The sequence below is a fragment of the Lissotriton helveticus genome, chromosome 8 (genome assembly GCF_964261635.1).
Source record: "Lissotriton helveticus chromosome 8, aLisHel1.1, whole genome shotgun sequence".
Lineage (NCBI taxonomy): Eukaryota > Metazoa > Chordata > Amphibia > Caudata > Salamandridae > Lissotriton > Lissotriton helveticus.
The window spans coordinates 353,341,766-353,361,503 of NC_136069.1; the positions used below are offsets into that span (position 1 = coordinate 353,341,766).

General features: G+C 47.0%; 1 protein-coding gene across 4 annotated transcripts in view; it reads left to right on the top strand.

Annotated features, from left to right (window-relative positions):
* USPL1 (ubiquitin specific peptidase like 1) overlaps positions 1-19,738 on the top strand; it is a 396,693-nt gene that overhangs the window by 24,564 nt on the left and 352,391 nt on the right. For all 4 annotated transcript variants that reach the window (XM_078657140.1, XM_078657138.1, XM_078657139.1 and 1 more), the window contains 3 exons: positions 1,977-2,105; positions 9,212-9,911; positions 16,922-17,035. In XM_078657140.1, the coding sequence (XP_078513266.1) occupies positions 1,977-2,105; positions 9,212-9,911; positions 16,922-17,035 (943 nt within the window). The remainder of the gene's footprint in view (positions 1-1,976; positions 2,106-9,211; positions 9,912-16,921; positions 17,036-19,738) is intronic.

Sequence of the window (19,738 nt, forward strand, 5' to 3'; positions counted from 1 at the left end):
GAGCTTGTTTTTCTTTCTCTTTGATCTGTCGCCGTTTCTTTCACTCTTCCCCCTTCATCTATGTGATTACATCATCCCTGAAACAGGATACTGGCAGATGTTTTGATAATGCACAATTTCTCAACGAAACCCCATATATTTGGATTGATGCCTACAAGCAGTGTCTTTTGAAATCCTAAACTTGGGCATTCAGCGTCTTCAATTCTTCTCACTGCACTGTGCAAAGCATGACCGGCTGCAGGTCAGAATACTCATGTCTCCCTATCTGGCCTCTTGCTAACCGTTGAGCTGTGGCCCAGGCTGCCGCACGCCTCACACTGCCGCACGCCTCACACTGCCGCACGCCTCACACCCCCACATCACTCTGGGACACCCCCACATCACTCTGGGACACCCCCACATCACTCTGGGACACCCCCACATCACTCTGGGACACCCCCACATCACACTGGGACACCCCCACATCACTCTGGGACACCCCCACATCACTCTGGGACACCCCCACAGCATCACTCAGCACCCCAACAGCATCACTCAGCACCCCAACAGCATCACTCAGCACCCCAACAGCATCACTCAGCACCCCAACAGCACTGTCCTTGCTACCAACAAGCATTGTCATAGCCAATAGGACTCACATTAGGAAAGTGTAAGATATTGGCTTAGTGAATAACAATGCTATTAATTTATATATTTTCAAAGCCAACACATATTAAAAAAAATTGTCATTTACAATACCAATAGCTCACACTTTCCTAATGCGAGACCTATTGCATTGTAAATGCTTGTTTTGTTTTTTGTGCAATATAATCTTCACGGCAAAAGTATCATTTTAAATAATGCAAGACGACCCTTGACTAACAATGCCAGTTGCTTCCAGAACTGTCGATGTCCTGGCTGATGCTAGAGCCTAGGGTTGCTTTACACTTGAATCGCTGGTTACCATTTTTTAATTTTTTTTTAAATCCGCTGTATTTATGTATTTCCCACCGTTTAATGATGTGGGAATTGGCTGCAGAGTAATTTTCTCCTTCTTATTAAAGCTACATATGTGAGTACATTACGTGGACTCTTAAAATCAATTTTTTTGGTCTTTCACTAGTGTGCTAAATTAAAAGGTGCCAGTCTAAGTCACATGTTCAGCAATGCCATTTAGTGGCAGTCTATTTAAACCATATCCATGCATTCATAAATTGCGTTGAATGGTCAGGCTGTGGTTCTGTGATGCTCCATCGTTTTGAGAATTGGTGCTCATAACCACTAGTTTTCATTATTATGGTAATTTGTTAGGAATTCTCTCTCAAGAGAGAGAAAGGGTGCGATATAGCCGTAGCATGAAATTTGTTCTTCTTTAGTTGTTAGAGAAACAAGAATTGGGAAAGTCAGTATCTCCGGATTTAATATGCTAGCTCATGGAAAAAGACATTCACAAACTCAGTTTACATACTTTGCACGTTCAAATGCTTTTTCACATTAACGCTTGTCTTATTGGCATATAGGAGATAAAGAATTAATTGTGACAAAAGTGTGTACTTTTCAAATGTAAAAAGGTTGCTGCTATTCTTTAGACCTTTTAACAGCTTGGTAACCATGTCATGCAGCCGTCTGCACTATCTAGCCAAACTTTTGTTTTTTTAGGCCTCTACTATTAGCAGTGTTCATAGCCATTTACTCTAATGAATATGATCAAAGGAATCCTGCTCAAGAATTATCCATAATTGAAGGAAACCTAGCTCTTCACATGTATTTTCCGGGAAGGTTTCACATTTTAGCACCTTTATCCTGTGCTCTTTATTTACATGTCTCTGCATTCTGCATGGGTGTCTTATTTACAGGTGCCTCCAATTTTGTGATGGCTGAGGGCTACATCTAGCAATTGAGATTTTCATTGCTAAGGATGTTTAACACTCTTTGGGGGCTGTTCCTGTAATTCTCTTTAATATGCTGTATTTAATTATGTGAACACTTTTTTTTAGGTTTATGAATCTTGCAAGGTAACTTCGGATGAGTGTTGTCCAGCGTGTGAAATAAAGGGGCTGACTCGAACCTTACAAACTTACCGCATAAGTTTTAAGGAATCCATCATTCTTTGTGAGAATCCACAGGTATTTTTAGTTTTCTATTTTCTTTATTTTTTTTTACTCCTTAAGTCATTCTATTGAACAGCCTTCGAGAAGCAACTTGTGCTAAATATATTTCTGCCATAACAAGTAGTCACTGATTTGGTGACAACCTTCTCGTGGTGTCGTAGTGTAGCAACAAAGATTGATAAATCATTAAAATCACAGCAGTCAGTCGTGTTTTTAAAAATAATAAACAGAACCCCCTGCATGAGCGAGGGTTCTGTTTATTTTTTTAAAACATGCCTAGTTTTTGGCTGTCTCTAATGAAAGGTATTTCAACTTGGTCAGATTTCTGAAACGCAGAGTAGCTACTTTTAATTAAATTGAAATATATGTTGGTGCAACATGAATATGTTGGTGCAACATGGATATGTTAAACGGCAGAAAGAAATATTAGTATTGCCATCAGTTTGACGAGATGGCTGGCAATTTTTTAAGCCAATTAGGACATCATAGAAAGACTGAATGAAATCAGAATATTCTCTAGGTTTATTTTTCTGTTTTGTAGCAGGTGACCCAGTTTGTTCAAATAAGCAAAATAAGACTGAGTTGGAAACCACCATAGAACCTAAGTTTGTTCTACTTGCAACAGAGTATCACATCATGTAGTTTTCACTGCTAGACCTGACATTATCTGAAAGAGACATGTTGGTGATAGATTCCTAACCGTAGAACATCCCCAGGCGTCAGAATGGATCGGGAAAGTTTTGCTTCGCAGTACCCCTGCGCGTCAGTAGGTGGCGTCCTGTGGCTCCGTCACTGGCGTTGTCAGCGCTGAGATGACGTCACGGAGAGTACTTAGGTGCACACATCCGTGCTGACGTCAGTTCTTTCCTTTTCCGCTCCAGCAATCGCAGATCCGGATAGAGCACGTACCTAGTCATTTTTTGACTGCTTTTTGTGTCATCCCTTCTTTCTCCTGGTGCACGTAGGGATGCCTGGATTTAAGTCCTGCGGGGCCTGCCGGCGTAATATGTCGGTGGCGGAACCCCACGATATTTGCCTTGAGACTGTTCACGACTCCCGGGCTTGCCTGGACTGTCGAACCATGGCCCCGAAGGCCTCGAGGGAGCGGTGACGGACGTTGCTGGAGGTCCGGCATTCGTCACACCGCCGCTCCAAGTCTAGGGGCCGTTCCCAGGACCGGATCGCGGGACTACAGTCATCGCTCCTCGGGCTCCAAATCTTTGCCCTCGGACTTTGGTAAGCGAGGTCATAAAAAGAAGTCGAAGAAGCGTCGTGGCGCACCCCCCGCCCTTGCCTGGAAGTCCGACGGCCTAAACGCCCTACCCGGGTCCGTCAGCGACTCCCGGACAGGTGCAAGAGTTTCTTTTTGCCACGGACCGCCTTTTTAGGTCTCTGGCTCCCGCATTCGGGCCCCGCGGTCCCGTGTCCAGATCGTGTTGGTCTGGCGGCTCCGTCAGCGGCTCCAGCCGCAGCGCCACAGGATCCTACACCGTTGGCTCCGGCCCCAGCGCCGCAGTGGGTGCTGTTCATTTCACCCTTGCCCCGGTTCCAGGGCCATTTTGTTCCGGCCTAGGATCCGCAGGGGGGGGGGGGGGCGACCGACCCCTTCTACGCTGGACCCTCTTGCACGGCAATGTGACTCCCAGCAGGATTGGGTGGATGACCTGGAGGACGCAGGCGATCTCGATGTCGCTTCTGTCGCGGGGTTTGCCTCTCCCCGCCTACAATGGAGGAGATGGCTTCCGACACGATGGTCCTCCGTCGGGCTGCTGAGGCCCTCAACCTTGACCTCCCCACAGTGGCCCTCAAAACCAACCTCCTCACCGAGGTGCTCCAGATGGCTTCGACTTCGTCGGAGCCGTTGCTCCCCTTGTATGACGTCCTTACCGAGATCCTCTTGGGCATTAGATCGCGGATGGCCACCGGGCCCCTGTGGATAAGAACGTCGGCCGGCGCCTGGTGACCCACGCCTTTCTGACCTCTCATCCCACGCCTGAGAGTCTAGTCATCCAGGCCTCGACATCAGAGTTCCTTTCCCACAGCTTGCCGGATAAGGACTCAAAGAAACTAGAACAGTTGGGAAGCGGTTGTTCTCTTCGGCCAGCTTAGGGCTGCGGTCGGTTAACACCGCCTGCTTGTTAGGACGGTACTCCCATGCAGTGTGGGAGACCGTTGCTCAGGTTTTGCCTCGGTGTCCTGAGGAGGTCCAGGCTTTCCTTTCGCAGGCGATTGCTAAGGGTAAGGATGCGGCTAAGTTCGCCATTCGGTGTGGGTTGGGCACTGCTGACTCGTTGGGTAGGGCGATCTCTACGACAGTGGTGTTGCGGCGCCACGCCTGGTTGCGTTCGACTGGGTTCTCGCCCGATGTCCAGAGCTCACTTATGGACATGCCCTTTGATGACACCCGCCTGTTTGGCGATATGGCCGACAGTGCATTGGAGCGTTTTAAGGACAAGTGGGTGCTTCAGATAATCTGCAAAGGTTACTCCCTTCCTTTTCAGTCCTCCCTTCCAGCCATGCCACCTCAGTGCCACCGCATGTCGGGGATCATTTGGTTTTTCTACGACAGGAAGTCACGGCCCTCTTGGCCAAGGGGGTCATAAAGTGCGTTCCCGGGCAGGAAGTAGGGGGTGGTTGTTATTCCCACTACTTTCTGGTCCCCCAAGAAGTACAAGGGGGGCCTGCGCCCCATCTTGGACCTCAGGTACGTAAATCGCTTCCTCCAGTAGGAGAAGTTCCAAATTCTGACTCTGGTCCTGACTGCCATCGACCCTGGAGATTGGATGGTGGCGTTGGACTTGCAGGTCTCTTATTTTCACATCCCCGTCCTGCTGGCCCACGGGCGCTACCTGTGGTTCATGGTAGGCCAGGAGCATATTCAGTTTACCGTTCTCCCCTTCGGCCTTACCAGTTCCCCATCGGTGTTCACGAAGGTGATGGCGGTGGACGCGGCTCATCTGCGCAGGTCAAGGGTGTCCGTCTTCCTCTACCCCGACGACTGGCTGTTGAAGGCGGACTCGCCCCAGGCAGTTGTCAACCACCTCCAGACTACGGCCGACCTCCTGCATTTGCTGGGGTTCTCCATCAACGTGACGAAGTCGCACCTGAGTCCCTCCCAAAAGCTCCCCTTCATCGGAGCGGTGCTCCCCTTCATCGGAGCGGTTCTGGATTCGACGCTGTTTCGGGTTTCTTCTCCCGAGCAGGGAGTCCGGGATATAGAGGCTATGATTCCGATCTTTCAGCCTCTATCCCGGGTTAGGGTCAGGATGACCCTCCGGCTTCTGGGCCTGATGGCCTCCTGTATCCTGCTGGTGACACATGCCTGATGGCATATGCAGGGTCTGCACTGGGACCTGAAGTTCCCGTGGGCGCAATATCAGGGCAACCTGTCCGATCATGTCCAGATCTAGGAGGGCACTGCACGATCATTGCAGTGGTGGCTCACGACTCGTGATTGGGTCAATGGCAGATCCCTTCCCCAACCAGAGCACTCTGGTGAGGGATGCGTCCCTCCTGGGATGGGGGTGGCCACTTGGGAGAGGCGGAGATCAGAGGCCTCTGGTCTCCGGCGGAGTCCCGGCTCCATATCAATCTTTTGGAGCTGGACGTGATCCGACTTGCACTGAAGGCATTCCTTCCCTCTGTCCGGGGAAGTGTAGTGCAGATGTTTACGGACAACACCACCGCCATGTGGTATTGCAACAAACAGGGCGGGGTAGGGTCCTGGACCCTATGTAAAGATGTTCTGCGCCTCTGGACATGGCTGGAACATCAAGGCATTACCTTGGTGGTTCAACACCTGGCAGATTCTCTGAACGCCAGGGTGGACGAACTCAGCCGCCGCTGCATGATGGATCACAAATCGCGTCTGAACTCGGACGTGGCGCAAGGTCTCTTTCTGCAGTGGGGTGAGCCTTGGTTAGATCTATTCTCCACCGGTTGTTCACCGCTTCCTCAAAGGTATTACTCACACGTTTCCTCCCGTGCCTTTCATAATTCCTCAGTGGGATTTAAATCTTGTCTTGCGCTCCCTTTGAGCCCCTTCATAACTGTCCCTTAGGTCTTCACTTTAAAGACGGCTTTCCTGGTAGCTATCACCTCTGCCCGAAGAGTGAGTGGGCTCCAGGCTCTTTCTTCCAAACCTCCTTTCCTTTCAGTTAATCCGGACATGGTGGTTTTAAGGACCCGTCCTTCTCTGCCAAAGGTTGTCACGCCCTTCCACTTCGGGCAGACCATCACTTTGCCCACCTTCTTTCCGCATCCTTCCAGGGAGGAGGTGAAGCTCCACTGTCTGGACCCAAAACGTGCGCTCGCATTCTATCTGCAGCGTACACAACAGTTCCGGGTGGATGATCAGTTCTTTGTTGGCTGCGTGTGCCCCAAAAAAGGTCGGGCCGTGCACAAACGGGCCATCTCCCAGTGGGTCGTTCTGTGCATCAAAGCATGTTACTCCTTAGCCAAGAAGCACCCTCCTGTGGGACTACGTGCCCATTCGACCAGGGCAATTGCAGCCACTACTGCCTTGGGACGTGGCGTTCCATTGCAGGACATTTGTCAGGCAGCTACTTGGGCTTAGCTGCACATGTTTACAAAGCATTACTGCCTTGACAATCAAATCCGGAGAGACAGCTTTGTTGGCCGTTCTGTTCGCCGTGACTTCCTAGTGTAATTTTGTTCGCAGACCCTCCACCAGGGTTTGGTAATGCTGGGGTATCTATTCTAAGGTAAGGAATCACTAACGTGTCTCTTTCAGATGCACAAGTTACTACTTGTGTAACAATATATCTGTAAGAGACATTAGTGATAGATTCCTTACCGCCCCATCTCCCCGTTCTGCGAACTGATTACTAGGGTTAAGATAATCCCTTTTAGGGCCCTAGTTTTATGCACCAATGATCAGTATCTTGCATGGCTCTGCGTTCCTAGCGCGTAAAGTCTTGTACAGAACTGACGTCCGCGTGCATGGGTGACGTTTAAGTACTCTCCGAGCCGTCATCTTTGCGCTGACGGCGCCATGGTGGGCATGGAGCCACAGAATGCCACCTTCTGACGCGCAGGGGTACGTCTGAGCAAAACTTTCCGGATACAGTCTGACGTCTGGGGATATTCTAAGGTAAGGAATCTATCACTAACTAATGTCTCTTACAGATATATTGTTACACAAGTAGTAACATGTGCGTTAAAGACACAGATGAGGATTAAAAATAATCACTATTCTTCCTTTTGTTAATTCTCTAAAAGAAAGAAGATAATGTATTACCTCGCTGATGAAGCAGCGGTCGGCAAGTGTCCTTACTAACAAAATGTCAACATTCTATATTTAATTATTTTGAATGTGTAAACGTATTGTAATAATGAAGCAAAATTGTGATCTCTGTGGATACAGATGTGGTATGCATCCCATTACAGTTAAAAGTGGAGTGGGCTAATCTTCGTCCCTGTGGCCTTAATAGAATCTAAACCTTTAGTCTTGCTAGCCGGGAATTCTTTCAATGTGTTTTAGGACTGGATGTGAAGATTATGCGGTTTTGAAGCTTGCTCATCACCAAAAATGCCACAAATACCATAGGTTTGAAATAAAAAGTTTTAAATGTTGAATCTATCGAATCCCCGCCCCCCCCCCAAAAAAAAAAAATACCACCACCACACCTTGTATTGACCCCATCTCAGACTGTCTTTTAAAATCTGGAAATATTTTGAGGCCATCATCCCTCTCACAGAAAGTGCAAACAGGTGGGTGGTGAAACTAGGCAAAAGACTTATGAAAATATGAAGACAGTTGTCAACCCCACTCCAAACTCTTGTCACCACCATAGTTGGTTCTTCATATGTTCTAGGACTTGTATCATCGCAGCTCCTCTGCCAGACAACAATTAGTGACGGGTCACCCGTGGAAATAGGTAAATGCAAGGAAGTGATTAATTTCTAGGCTAAGCCTTGTTCTGCTAATACTAATGGAGATTTGAGACCTATCTTTAGGCACCATCTGACCACTCTCCCCACGAGGATTAGTATTTCTTTGCCATGTATGAGGAACGTGCTTGCTGGATAAGAAACAAAGTGTTTAGGAAGTTATGGGACTGACTGTATTCCCTAGTAATCAGCCCATTTCATCACATATTGGAATCCTTCAAAGAGTAGAGGGTGATGGTACCCTGTGACTCCCCTTAGAATCATGTGCCTGTGTGGCAAAGGATTTATCCTGCAACAGCCTGGAGTCTACAGCAGACCACCACACAAGTCCGATGTCTCAGTAAACGTCCTGTATGTTAATTTTAAAAAGTTAAAATGCCACATCAAGTACATCACACATTCAGCATTAAGGGAATTAAACATGGAAATGCTTACTCAACATTGTTGATCAGCATAGATAAGAAGTTGCTAACCCACTTGGCTTTTTTGTGTGAGTGAGAAGCAGTTTTCTTCCATCATTGGCAATTTAATTACATTAGTGTTTTCCATTTCCAGTCTTTTGGAACTATTTGACGATACAGTTCAAGTGAATAAAGAAAAGCATAATCATCACTCTGGTCCTGGGAGAGAATTACATTTAAGATACCCAGTAAACTAACTACGAGGTTTATGCATGAACAGTTAATTAATTTCAGCTCTTCTAAGTAGGTAAAGAGATGAGTTTCAGAGGTCTCCTTTTTTTATATCTACTCAGCAATAGTAGGGTTCCTTCAGGAGGTGGATGCAACATTTTATTACCCTGGGCTCGTGGTCTCGCTTTCAAGTACTAGCATGTAGCAAATCTGCAAATGGGCATCCCTTTCCACCAACAAAGTGCAGTCAAGACCGCAGCAGATAATTTGTTACCAACATGAAATAAATGAGGACATTCATTTTAAAATCTTAAAGCAACTTTTTGCATTTAAGGATTGGTTCTCTAGCAATTTGGTTCGACATCTTTAAATGCAAAGAGGATTATCTCAGAACCAATGTTTGTAAATGCATGCAAAGAAAATATTTCTCCTGTTCAATGTTGCTTCCTTAAATCTCTTGCATCTTATATCACACAGTTGCATGCTATGGAGTACTTGAGTGGTACTAACCACTATTAAGTGTGACCAGATGCCATTCAAGATGCAATTTAAACATACCTTTTTCTTTTTTTACAGTGCATTTATCCTTTGGGGCATAAACCACTACAGAGCATAACTACTGTCGTGATTGACTCAGGAAAATTTCAAAGCACCCCAAATCCAGCCAAACGTTGTCCAAGCAAACACAGTCCAAGAAAAAGGAAGCTCTTGGGAAGTGCCTCTCAAGTTTCTTTAAGCACACCCCCTCTAATAGGACCATGCGTTAAACATCTTAAAGTCATCCCTGTGGTCCGCCCAGAATCTTCTTTGGTCACTGATTGCAGAATTGGACAAAATGAAAACATATCTGAGCAGAAGACACTTCCCACTGATATTATATCAGATGATCCTCCTAAAAAAATCAGTCCCTCTAGGGATGTGGAGCACTGTTTGGGGGCAGAAAACATTGAGACTCCCTGCAGTGCTCCTCAGAAGTGTATACAAAACTCAAACTCTGATACTGGACAGTTTCCTGAAGGAATTGGGGAAATCAAAACACCACCTGTAATTGAACCTTCATTTTTTGTACCCTGTTTTCAAGGAAAGAAACTTCATCTTCAGTGGAGGAACAGAGATGCTCTCTGCTGGTTAGATTGCATTCTCGCATCGTTTGTGCACTTAAAAACCCTGAAAAGGGCAGTGGCTGAAGGTTGTAATGAGAAAGATTCCATCTTCAAGCAATTGTTGTCGATATATAACCAAGCAAATGCACTGCTGACATACCGATGCAGAGGAGGTATGTAAAAGTTTGTTTGTTGGGTGCTTTAATTCAGAAGTTGGATCGGACGTTAAAATAAAATAGTTCTTATATGTTGGCATGCAGTGTTAGATTGTTTTATGGTACGGTTGGCAGGCAGAATACTGTCTTTCGTTGTTTCATTTTGGAGAGCGCAATGTCTAAACTTAAAGAATAGTCTATTTGTTTAATTTTTTGGTAGGTTTACTATTTTCCTAGATTGTTGTACTAATATTTACATAAAACACTGAAGTCTTTAAAAGGAAGAGACACGCCACATAGACCAATCCCAATGTAATGGTACAAACTGGAAGACATCCTCAGTACAATGAAAACATCACATAATACGAAGAAAATGTTATTGATCTTATGATATCCAGTGCTTTCTTACACCAACTGCCAGAATGAAGAACCTTCCCACAGCAAACCTGATCAGGGAGTCTGGTAGTAGAAAAAGACATAAAATGGCTGAGCGACAGTCGTGATTTTGCTTTTCTTTAAAATGGAGGCACTTTAATGCCTTTCAAGATCTTCAAAATGGTGACAGAAAGGAAAATGCATAGTTAGTCGAAATAGTCGCATAGATGTGATTCATCTTTGGCAATAATTGATGTGCTGCAAATGTCTTGAGTCAAAACAAAAGAGATTGCTCCAGTAAATTGGCAGCCAACGTCAAGTAGGGCTCTGACTGTTACCAATTTTAGTTTTCAATAACGTGGCCCTCCCTTAAAGATGTCATGCATATTTTAATAACATGGTTAAAATAACAAGAGGCACAGGGCTGGCATCTAGGAAGATTAATCTGTAAGGACCCTCTCTTTAAAATCTCTTTATCAGAGCGATTGGGTGGGGGGAGGAGCCTCAACACCTGCATGACACGACTTTAGCCTCCTCTAAGCTTAGGCGAACAGGGTAAGGCTTCACGGCACCTGAATTGATTCCCCCTAAACAAAGACTACTTTTCTTTTTTTCTTATGATTTTTTATTTTAAGGGTGGCAGGAACAGTGGAGCTTAAGGATACTTCTAATTTACAGCAGATGCCCAGTTTTTGACGACCATGCACGTTAAAGCTATTTATATGTAGACTTCACCACTCCCTGTGATTGGGCATGTCCCATATTGGGCAGATGTGTCAAAGCAGACACTGCAAGTTTGCTAACATGGATATTTTTAAAACACCTGGTTACTTCCTAGATCTGTCATGAGTATTGCTGAACATTGATAGTCAAGGTAACTGAGTTATGTTCAATTAATTAGAAGTAAATGGAGAATTTCATAACATTAAACTCTTGTCCTAAGGATATTCATAAACCATTGTTTATCCATATGGTAATCCTGGTTACTTCTAATCAAGAGAGGATATCACATGCAGATGCCTTTTGGTTGCTGTCAGGCTTAAATTTCGGTGTTGGGAGTGGGCTGCACAAGCATGGAGCAGTCTGTGTGCCCTTGTGACTGGCAGTGCAGACTGGAGACCGTAATATGCTGAATGTAACTGCATCATATGAACTAGGCATGCTAAAGGCTCCTTCCATATGAGTTGCATGGCAAATGCTCAATCACCAGAACCAAATGGAAATATGCAAAAATCTGTAAAATGCCGTTGGCTGATCCAAAATGTGACTGACCGCTCCCTCCATCCAATGCCTGAATTGGGGTTTACTCAAAAAGCCAACGGCTGAAGAGGGTTGACCCATCGCCCCTTTCTTGTACATTGTTTTGGCCATGCCAGACAGCTAAAACAGTCTGTAGTGAGACCTAAAAGTGACCCTTTTAAAAGCAGCTATATTTGTGGTTCTAGTTTTTATAAGGGCTAAAATGCAGTTTTAGTTGTTTCACGGTTTAGTCATCAGTTTTGAGGTCTCGTGACCTATCAATGCGCATGCGCATTGAGCGGAGCGAGACTATAGGGCTTTAAACAGAGTTTAACTAACTGTGGCGATTTGGTGCTGTGCCCGTGCGCTTTTAGGTCAATGCGCAAGCGCATTGACCTAAAATGCGCGTGCACATCATCAAATCGCCATCTGTTACCCAGCAGCACTCCTCCCACACCTTTGAAGTGAAGCTTAGCTTCACTTCAAAGGCCCCTGCTGCTTCACACTATGGCCGTGTCTCTCCCCCATCCCCGCTCTCCCCCCCCCTGCTGCGGCCGTGTCGCATTTCTCCTCCCCCCTCCCCACAGCAATGCCCTCCGTCTTGTTTTCCAAATGGTTCTGCATTAATCCTCGATCCCTGGCCTTCATGCGTAGTGAAAATCCTTTTTTTTATTATAAACAATTAGATTTGATTCTAGTGCTCCCGATGCAGTGTGGAAATACTGAACAATGAACTTCACCACAAAAAAGCGGTTTGTAAATGCTATTGCGCTAACTCCCGATGCGGTCTTAAAATCCTTTGACACCCCAGCTGCTTTGCCACCCCCTCCCTTCCTGCTGGCATTCACCCCTCCCTTCTCGCCGCACAGTCCTTGTTTTAGTATTCCTTTGACCTCGCACCACGCTTACTCGGCCTGGCCCCATTGTGAACAGCATCACAGTTCCCTTACGTGTTTTCAATACACTTAGACCGCTGCGTTGACTTGAGCACATAATTCCGCAATTCTGACATAATTTGATCAAGTTCTTACAAATGCTTCTGCATTAATCCTCGAACCCTGGCCTTGATGCGTAGTGAAAATGTTTTTATTTTTTATTTTAAACAATTAGATTTGATTCCAGTGCTCCCGATGCAGTGTGCAAATACTGAACAATAAAATTCACCTCAAAAAAGCAGTTTGTAAATGCTATTGCGCTAACTCCCGATGCGGTCTTAAAATCCTTTGTTGCACTGCCTAACTATAGTAAACATTCTACTATTGGCATGGAGAAGGGCAAACTGAATAATGTCATTGTTAGAAACGCCCTATTACTGTTTAATTTGTAAACAAATTAAGTGCGGCGAATCATATTATTTTGCAGTTTTAAGGTGCAATTTTATTTCCATCTTCTAACAAACAGCATGAAATCTGTGTAAACAAAAAGCGGGTGTGGTTTTGAAAAGCAAATGCTAACATCCCATCTTGGAACCCACATTGCTGTGTCTTATTTTGCTTATATTTCCCCAACTACATTGCGCACAATGCACACTTAATCACCAATTGCAGTTTTTAAACATGTTGGCACGTTTTTATTTTAAAATTACAAACGTGACCCCAGCTCTCCCCTCCCCTCTCTACTCTTCCCTCTCCCCCTCCCCTCTCTCCCCTCCCCTCTCCCCTCTCTCCTCACTATCCCCTCCCCCTCTATCTTCACCCCCCTCCCCGCCTCTCTCCACTCCCTCTATCCTCACTCTCCCCTCTCTCCTCGCCCTTCACTCTCTCCCCTCCCCCTTCACTCTCTCCCCTCCATCTCCCCTCTTTTCACTCTCCCCTCTTTTCACTCTCCCCTCTTTTCACTCTCCCCTCTTTTCACTCTCCCCTCTTTTCACTCTCCCCTCTTTTCACTCTCCCCTCTTTTCACTCTCCCCTCTTTTCACTCTCCCCTCTTTTCACTCTCCCCTCTTTTCACTCTCCCCTCTTTTCACTCTCCCCTCTTTTCACTCTCCCCTCTCCTCACTCTCCCCTCTTTTCACTCTCCCCTCTTTTCACTCTCCCCTCTCCTCACTCTCCCCTCTTTTCACTCTCCCCTCTTTTCACTCTCCCCTCTCCTCACTCTCCCCTCTCCTCACTCTCCCCTCTCCTCACTCTCCCCTCCCTATCCCCCTCTCCTCACTATCCTCACTCGCCCCTCTCGCTCCTCTCTCTCCACTCTCATCACTCCCACCTCTCACCACTCTCGCCTATCCTCACTCTCCCCTCTCCTCACTCTCCCCTCTCCTCACTCTCCCCTCTCCTCACTCTCCCCTCTCCTCTCTCTCCTCTCTCCCCTCTCCTCACTCTCCCCACTCTCCTCTCTCCCCTCTCCCCTCCTCTCTCCTCTCTTCTCCTCTCAGCTCTCCCCTCTCCCCTCTCCTTACTCTCCCCACTCTCCCCACTCTCCCATCTCTCACCACTCTCCCCTCCCTCTCTCACCTCAATCTCCCCTCTCCTCACTATCCTCACTCTCCCCATTCTCTCCTCTCTCACCACTCTCTCCTCTCTCACCACTCTCCCCTCTACTCACTCTCCACTCACTCTCTCACCTCTCCTCACTCTCCACTCTCCACTCCCTCTCACCTCCCTCTCCCCTCTCACCACTCTCCCCTCTCACCACTCTCCCCTCCCTCTCTTACCCCCCTCTCTCCTCACTCTCCTCTCCTCAATCTCCTCTCTGCTCCCTTTCCCCTCTCTTCTCTTCTCTACCTCTCCCCTCTCCTCACTATCCTCACTCCCCCCACTCTCTCCTCTCTCAACACTCTATCCTCTCTACCTCCCCCTCTCTCCTCACTCTCCCCTTTCACCACTCTCCTCTCTCCTCACTCTTCTCCTCTCTACCTCCCCCTCTCTCCTCACTCTCCCCTTTCCTCTCTCACCTCTCTCCTCTACACTCCCTCTCTACCCTCCCCTCTCCCTCGCCCGCTCTCCCCTCCCCTCTTCCCTCTCTCCTTACTCTCCCCCTCACTCCCCCTCTCCCCACCCTCTCGCCACTCCCTCTATCCTCACTCTCCCCTCTCATCACTCTCCCCTCACTCTTCCCTCTCATCACTCTCCCCTCTCATCATTCTCCCCTCTCATCATTCTCCCCTCTCCTCACTCTCCCCTCTCCTCACTCTCCCCTCTCCTCACTCTCCAAACCCTCTCTCCCCTCCCTCTCTTTCCCCTCTCTCCTCCCTCCTCCCTCCCCTCTCCCCTCCATCTCCCCTCTCCCCACTCTATCAATCTATCGCCCTCACTCTATCTATCTATCTATTGCCCTCACTCTATCGCCCTCACTCACTAAATCTATCTATCTATCGCCCTCACTCTACATATCGCCCTCACTCTACATATCGCCCTCACTCTACATATCGCCCTCACTCTACATATCGCCCTCACTCTACATATCGCCCTCACTCTACATATCGCCCTCACTCTACATATCGCCCTCACTCTACATATCGCCCTCACTCTACATATCGCCCTCACTCTACATATCGCCCTCACTCTACATATCGCCCTCACTCTACATATCGCCCTCACTCTACATATCGCCCTCACTCTACATATCGCCCCACCACAGCATCATTTAGCATCACCACAGGATCACTCAGGGGCACCACAGGATCACTCAGGGGCACCACAGGATCACTCAGGGGCGCCACAGGATCACTCAGGGGCGCCACAGGATCACTCAGGGGCGCCACAGGATCACTCAGGGGCGCCACAGGATCACTCAGGGGCGCCACAGGATCACTCAGGGGCGCCACAGGATCACTCAGGGGCGCCACAGGATCACTCAGGGGCGCCACAGGATCACTCAGGGGCGCCACAGGATCACTCAGGGGCGCCACAGGATCACTCAGGGGCGCCACAGGATCACTCAGGGGCGCCACAGGATCACTCAGGGGCGCCACAGGATCACTCAGGGGCGCCACAGGATCACTCAGGGGCGCCACAGGATCACTCAGGGGCGCCACAGGATCACTCAGGGGCGCCACAGGATCACTCAGGGGCGCCACAGGATCACTCAGGGGCGCCACAGGATCACTCAGGGGCGCCACAGGATCACTCAGGGGCGCCACAGGATCACTCAGGGGCGCCACAGGATCACTCAGGGGCGCCACAGGATCACTCAGGGGCGCCACAGGATCACTCAGGGGCGCCACAGGATCACTCAGGGGCGCCACAGGATCACTCAGGGGCGCCACAGCATCACTCAGGGGCGCCACAGCATCACTCAGGGGCGCCACAGCATCACTCAGGGGCGCCACCGCATCACTCAGGGGCGCCACCGCATCACTCAGGGGCGCCACCGCATCACTCAGGGGCGCCACCGCATCACTCAGGGGCGCCACCGCATCACTCAGGGGCGCCACCGCATCACTCAGGGGCGCCACCGCATCACTCAGGGGCGCCACCGCATCACTCAGGGGCGCCACAGCATCACTCAGGGGCGCCACAGCATCACTGAATGCCACAGCATCACTGAATGCCACAGCATCACTCAGGGGCGCCACCACATCATCACTGAATGCCACAGCATCACTCAGGGGCGCCACCACAACATCACTGAATGCCACAGCATCACTCAGGGGCGCCACCACATCATCACTGAATGCCACAGCATCACTCAGGGGCGCCACCACAACATCACTGAATGCCACAGCATCACTCAGGGGCGCCACCACAACATCACTGAATGCCACAGCATCACTCAGGGGCGCCACCACAACATCACTGAATGCCACAGCATCACTCGGCGCCACCACAACATCAATCTGTGCAACCATTCAACAACAACTGGTTCAAATATATTCTCTAAATGTTTCAAGCTTTATTACAAATGCCACAAAAAGCTGTTAATATTTTACTTCTGTTCTTGGATTTTCGTCACAATAAAATACACTAAACATAATCTTCATAATTTATTTACAAAAGTTTAAGCTATTGCCATTATAAATTACAATAACTTTTATTTCAGTATTAATTAATAAAAAAATTAAAAGCCATTGTTATTTGTAATATCAATACATGGAAGTCATGTAAATACAACACATATTGCATCACAAATGCTATAGGTGTCACATTTGCAAAAATTATAACTATTGGCATTGTAAATGACAAAGCTATCAATTTAGCTATTTTAAAAAGCAACAAATAAATACAATATTTGTCATTTACAAGACCAATAGCTCCAACGTTTCTAATGCGAGACCTATTGCATTTCCAATGCTTGTTTTTTCTTCCCTAGCTCATTGTTTTATACTAGTAAATGCACTGCACCGTCAATTATTTATTGTAGGGCATTCGGTATTTGTAGCTATACTGAAGGGACCTACACAGCTGCTTTAAGTTGCATGCTTAAGCTAATTTCCATTTGACTTTCAGTGTATTTCGTTTTCTGATGTTTTGCAGAGGGGAATGCCCCAGAGGTTTCCTTGGAGGTTTTGGATCAGGCAGAGAATCACTTGAATGACATCCGAAATGCAATTTTTGATCTACTTCAGCCTCAACTCAAGTGTGAACTTGGTAAGAAGTTAACCAAATCTAGACAAAATGTCAGTTTTGTATCTACTTGTCGGATGGTGTGCTCCATGTTGCTTAATTTAAAGTAGCAATATACTTTGTAACATAAATGCCTAGGTTTGTCTGAATAACAGTCTTGTATTTTAATTAGTTGATACATGGGGCAAATGCATTTTTTATGTAGTGCTTATTGCCACATTCTTGTAGCCGATGTGTAAAGTTTTGTTTGCATTCTGAAAATTGTTAGACAAGGCGTCACCCTACCACTTAATGTTTTTGGGGGGATTAGGAGGGAAAAACGTACTTTTTCAGAAGGTATTTTTTTTCCCTTTATTGAAAACAATTTTTATTGGCTTCTTAAATTTCATACTTCCTTGGTAGTCCATAGTTTCAAGATTTCCACAGTGTTTAAGAACACTTATTTTTTTGGCACGATATGCATTGGGGAGGGGGGGGACATGGCGGCCGCGAGGTAACCGGACGAAGACCGCCAGACGAGGAGGGCGTGTATGTGCGCTGGAGGCTCCCAGCTCGTCCATTCAGTTTCTGTGTCTCTTGAATACATAACCTCAGATACAGTAAAAATGCTTGTATTAAAGTAATTTTCGGTTGCTAAATAAAATGAGGAGGGAGTTCCGGTGTGGATCAGAGTCTAAGCCCTGCTACGCCGTGCGAGGACTGCACACCTGCTGGGGGGAGCGCTGGTGGTGTCAGAACAAGTCAGAAGGCTGCACCTGGGAGAGACGAGCCTTCGCAAGCTGGGAGCAGGAGGGAGACCAGGAGCTATAGCTGCGGCCAGCTGAAGCCAAAGGTACCCTCACAGCAAACACTTCAGAGGCATATGGAGAGAGCTGACGACGCAGCAGATAAGGTTGGTGATAACATGGGGATATCAAGGTACTCTCTCTGCGCTAGAGCTCTGGGCACCCAGGAAAACTCTTATGGGGTAAGTGAAGCTGCTATAATTTTCCCTAAAAATACTCCTGACAGAGCAGTCTGTGTCACTTGCCCGAAAGTTGTTAAAATTAAGAAATTGCTTAAATTGCCTGAAACGCAGGGAAAAACTCCACGAGGAAAAGGGAAGAGAATTACCCCGCCACGGCTTAAAGTCACTCGCTCTTTAAAAACATACTACAAGGTTCTAACCCATTGTATGGCTTCCAGGGGCTGTGAGGGGAGTAAGGCTGCTAGCAGGAATTCAGAGGAACTGTCGGCGCCGAGTAGTTGGCAACAAACACCTGACACCACTAGAAGCAATCCAAGTGGCTCAGAAACATGCACTATCGGAAGGTTAAGGGGGGTGAAACCGGGCCTGAACACGGGATTGGGTTAATTTTCCAGGTCCCTATTTAAAACAAATAGTGTGTTGTCCAAGCATGAGGTTGGGGACCCACCAGGAACACAACTGGAATCATCTGAGCAACTCGAACAAGAGTACCCCCCAGTAACTTTACCACAACTTGAGGACACACATGCAGGGCAACTTAAAACAGATAACCCAGGGTTACCCTTGGCCCGCTATACTTTTAAGTCTCCGAGAAGAGTTAAAAACTTGATTTGAAAGATCTGAGGCCAATCAGGCGGATATTCAGGCCTCTTGCTCGGTTCTAGCGCAAAAACTGGCCAATGTAGTTACACGGACTGGGCAATTGGAGGCAGAAGTCAATTTGGTGCGTAATGATGTATCCAAAAATTCCAAAGGCGTGGAGACATTAGCGAAAGAGAATCTTGCCCTTAGGGAGGAAATGGAACGAATTGTGAACCATTTACGCAGAAACAATTCGCGAATTATAAATGTTTCGAGGCAGTCGAAGGATCTAATGTCAAAACTTTTCTCATGAAACTATTAAGGGAGACCGCCTTAAAAGAAAGACCAGATATAGATCTTGAATCGGAGATCCAGCGGGCCCATTGGGAACAATTTAGAAGGAATATGCAACACCAAAAACCTAGGAAGATATTGGTAAATTTCCTATCTTACTCCGTCAAAGAGATCATCTTGTTGGCCGCCTTAAAGAACGGACCGCGCACTTTTCAGGAAGTGTCGTTTAGCATCAGGACAGACGTTTGCCATGCCACTGATCAAAAGCAGTGGGAGCTAGGGAAAAGAATGGGGGAGCTGAACACTTTGGGTGCAAAAGCGCAGCTGAAATTCCCAGCCATGCTTCGTGTAATGTGGGACAACCAAATGCGAAACATAAGATCTGTTGAAGAGGCAGACTCCCTAATAGAGGCAATAAAGAAGGAAGAGAATCTTGAATCTAAAAAAAAAATCACTGGCAGACTATCTTCCCAAAAAGAAGTGTAAGCCACTGTGAGCTCACTGTATATACACGGTACAAAAAAAATAAAAAAATAAAAATATATATATATATATATATATATATATATATATATATATATATATATATATATATATATATATATATATATATATATATATATATATATATATATATATATACACGAAAATCGATAATCACTAAATATGCACATATAGCGACGGTGGAAGTACAATTGTAAATAAATAAAATAGAGTGGGTGGGGCGGGTGGCGAGGGATATTCTCCTTAATTAATATAAGGGTTTTGAATAAGCCATAGCCTCTCTGGCAGTTCAAACGGGCACATGCCTGACAGTAAAGGGAGGGTTCCCAAGGGGTAACTCGGGGGGTGGGAGGGTGTCATGGGGTGAGGAGCAGGGGGAA